Below are 1,335 nucleotides of genomic sequence, written 5' to 3' on the forward strand. Positions count from 1 at the left end.
GAAGTGAGCCATACCTTCGCTGCACCCCACCATCAGCAGTATTGCCCAGTATACCCAAGCATAAACTCCACTCAAATCCACCCATCCACCCTAGCTGCCGCATATTACCCAAACTTTCTACCTACATGGTGACCAGGGACCCAGCAGCAAGGGCAAAATACTAGCCAAAGGGCAGAAGCGAACCTCACCAACATAAATCCTAGGCCTCCGCACATAACCTTTATTGAAACCACTCAGCCACCACAAGTGCATGGTGGACAACTAGAGGCATTGCCTCTGCCTCCCCAGTACAAACAATAGCACCCAAAAATGAGCCCGACCCAGAAAACCAACTAAACCCGCACACGCCTTTACCCACCATCGGCATGATACTGCTCATAGCTAGAGGCTCTTCAATGGAATTCCAGTCAAAAAGGTAGAAAAAAGACCACCTCAGACTTGTCAACAACAAGCAGTCCAAGGCCCCGTACATCACACAGACTGGTCGAAGACACCAATCACTTTTTTAGAACAGGAACTACAGCTAGAAAGTTACCCCCACACAGACGCCATGGTGATCAAAGCTAACATTGTAGGATGGGAAATCAACAGAGTTCTCATAGATTCCGGAGGCTCCGCAGATATCATCTTCGTCAATGCCTTCGACCAAATGAAGCTGTCCAGGAATCAACTGCAGCCTTCAGACTCACCGCTGATAGGATTCGGTGGAAGAAGAATCGATGCACTAGAGAAAATATCCCTGCCAGTCTCTTTCGGAGGTCAAGAAAATGCAAGAACAGAGTATATAACCTTCGACGTAGTAGACCTCTACTACCCCTACAATGCCATCTTCGGAAGAGGGTTCGCCAACAAATTCAACGTAGCCATTCATATGGGTTATCTGTTTTTGAAGATGCCAGCCCTGCACAGGATCATCACGGTGCGAGGTAGTCAAAAAGAAGCAAGGAACATAGAAATAGCAATCTACAAATCTCAGCGCCTCTGGACATAGCAAAATCCAATTCAACAGAGCCTCTGGACATGCCAAAAGGCAAAACAGACCTTAAATACCAAGTAGAAACAAAGTCGGTAGAACTAGAAGATGTCATCCCAGACAGAAAAGTCATCATCGGGGGCAACTTGTCAAAAGAAGAAGCAGATCTAGTAGAAACCCTGGCTAAGAACAAAGACGTCTTCGCTTGGTCAGCCTCTGACTTGAAAGGTGTCAGTAGAGACATTACACAGCGCTCCCTTGATGTCAACCCTAACATAAAACCCAAAAAGCAGTGACAAAGGAAGATGTCGGAGGATAGAATTTTGGCCACAAAAGCCAAAGTACAGAGATTATTGGATGCA

General features: G+C 46.4%; 1 protein-coding gene across 1 annotated transcript; it reads left to right on the plus strand.

Moving 5' to 3' along the window:
* The first annotated feature begins 550 nt into the window (after positions 1-550).
* Positions 551-991, plus strand: LOC136543367 (uncharacterized). The gene has a single exon (XM_066535835.1). The coding sequence runs from the start codon at positions 551-553 to the stop codon at positions 989-991; it is 441 nt and encodes a 146-aa protein (XP_066391932.1).
* Positions 992-1,335: the final 344 nt, after the last annotated feature.

The sequence above is a fragment of the Miscanthus floridulus genome, chromosome 3 (genome assembly GCF_019320115.1).
Source record: "Miscanthus floridulus cultivar M001 chromosome 3, ASM1932011v1, whole genome shotgun sequence".
NCBI lineage: Eukaryota > Viridiplantae > Streptophyta > Magnoliopsida > Poales > Poaceae > Miscanthus > Miscanthus floridulus.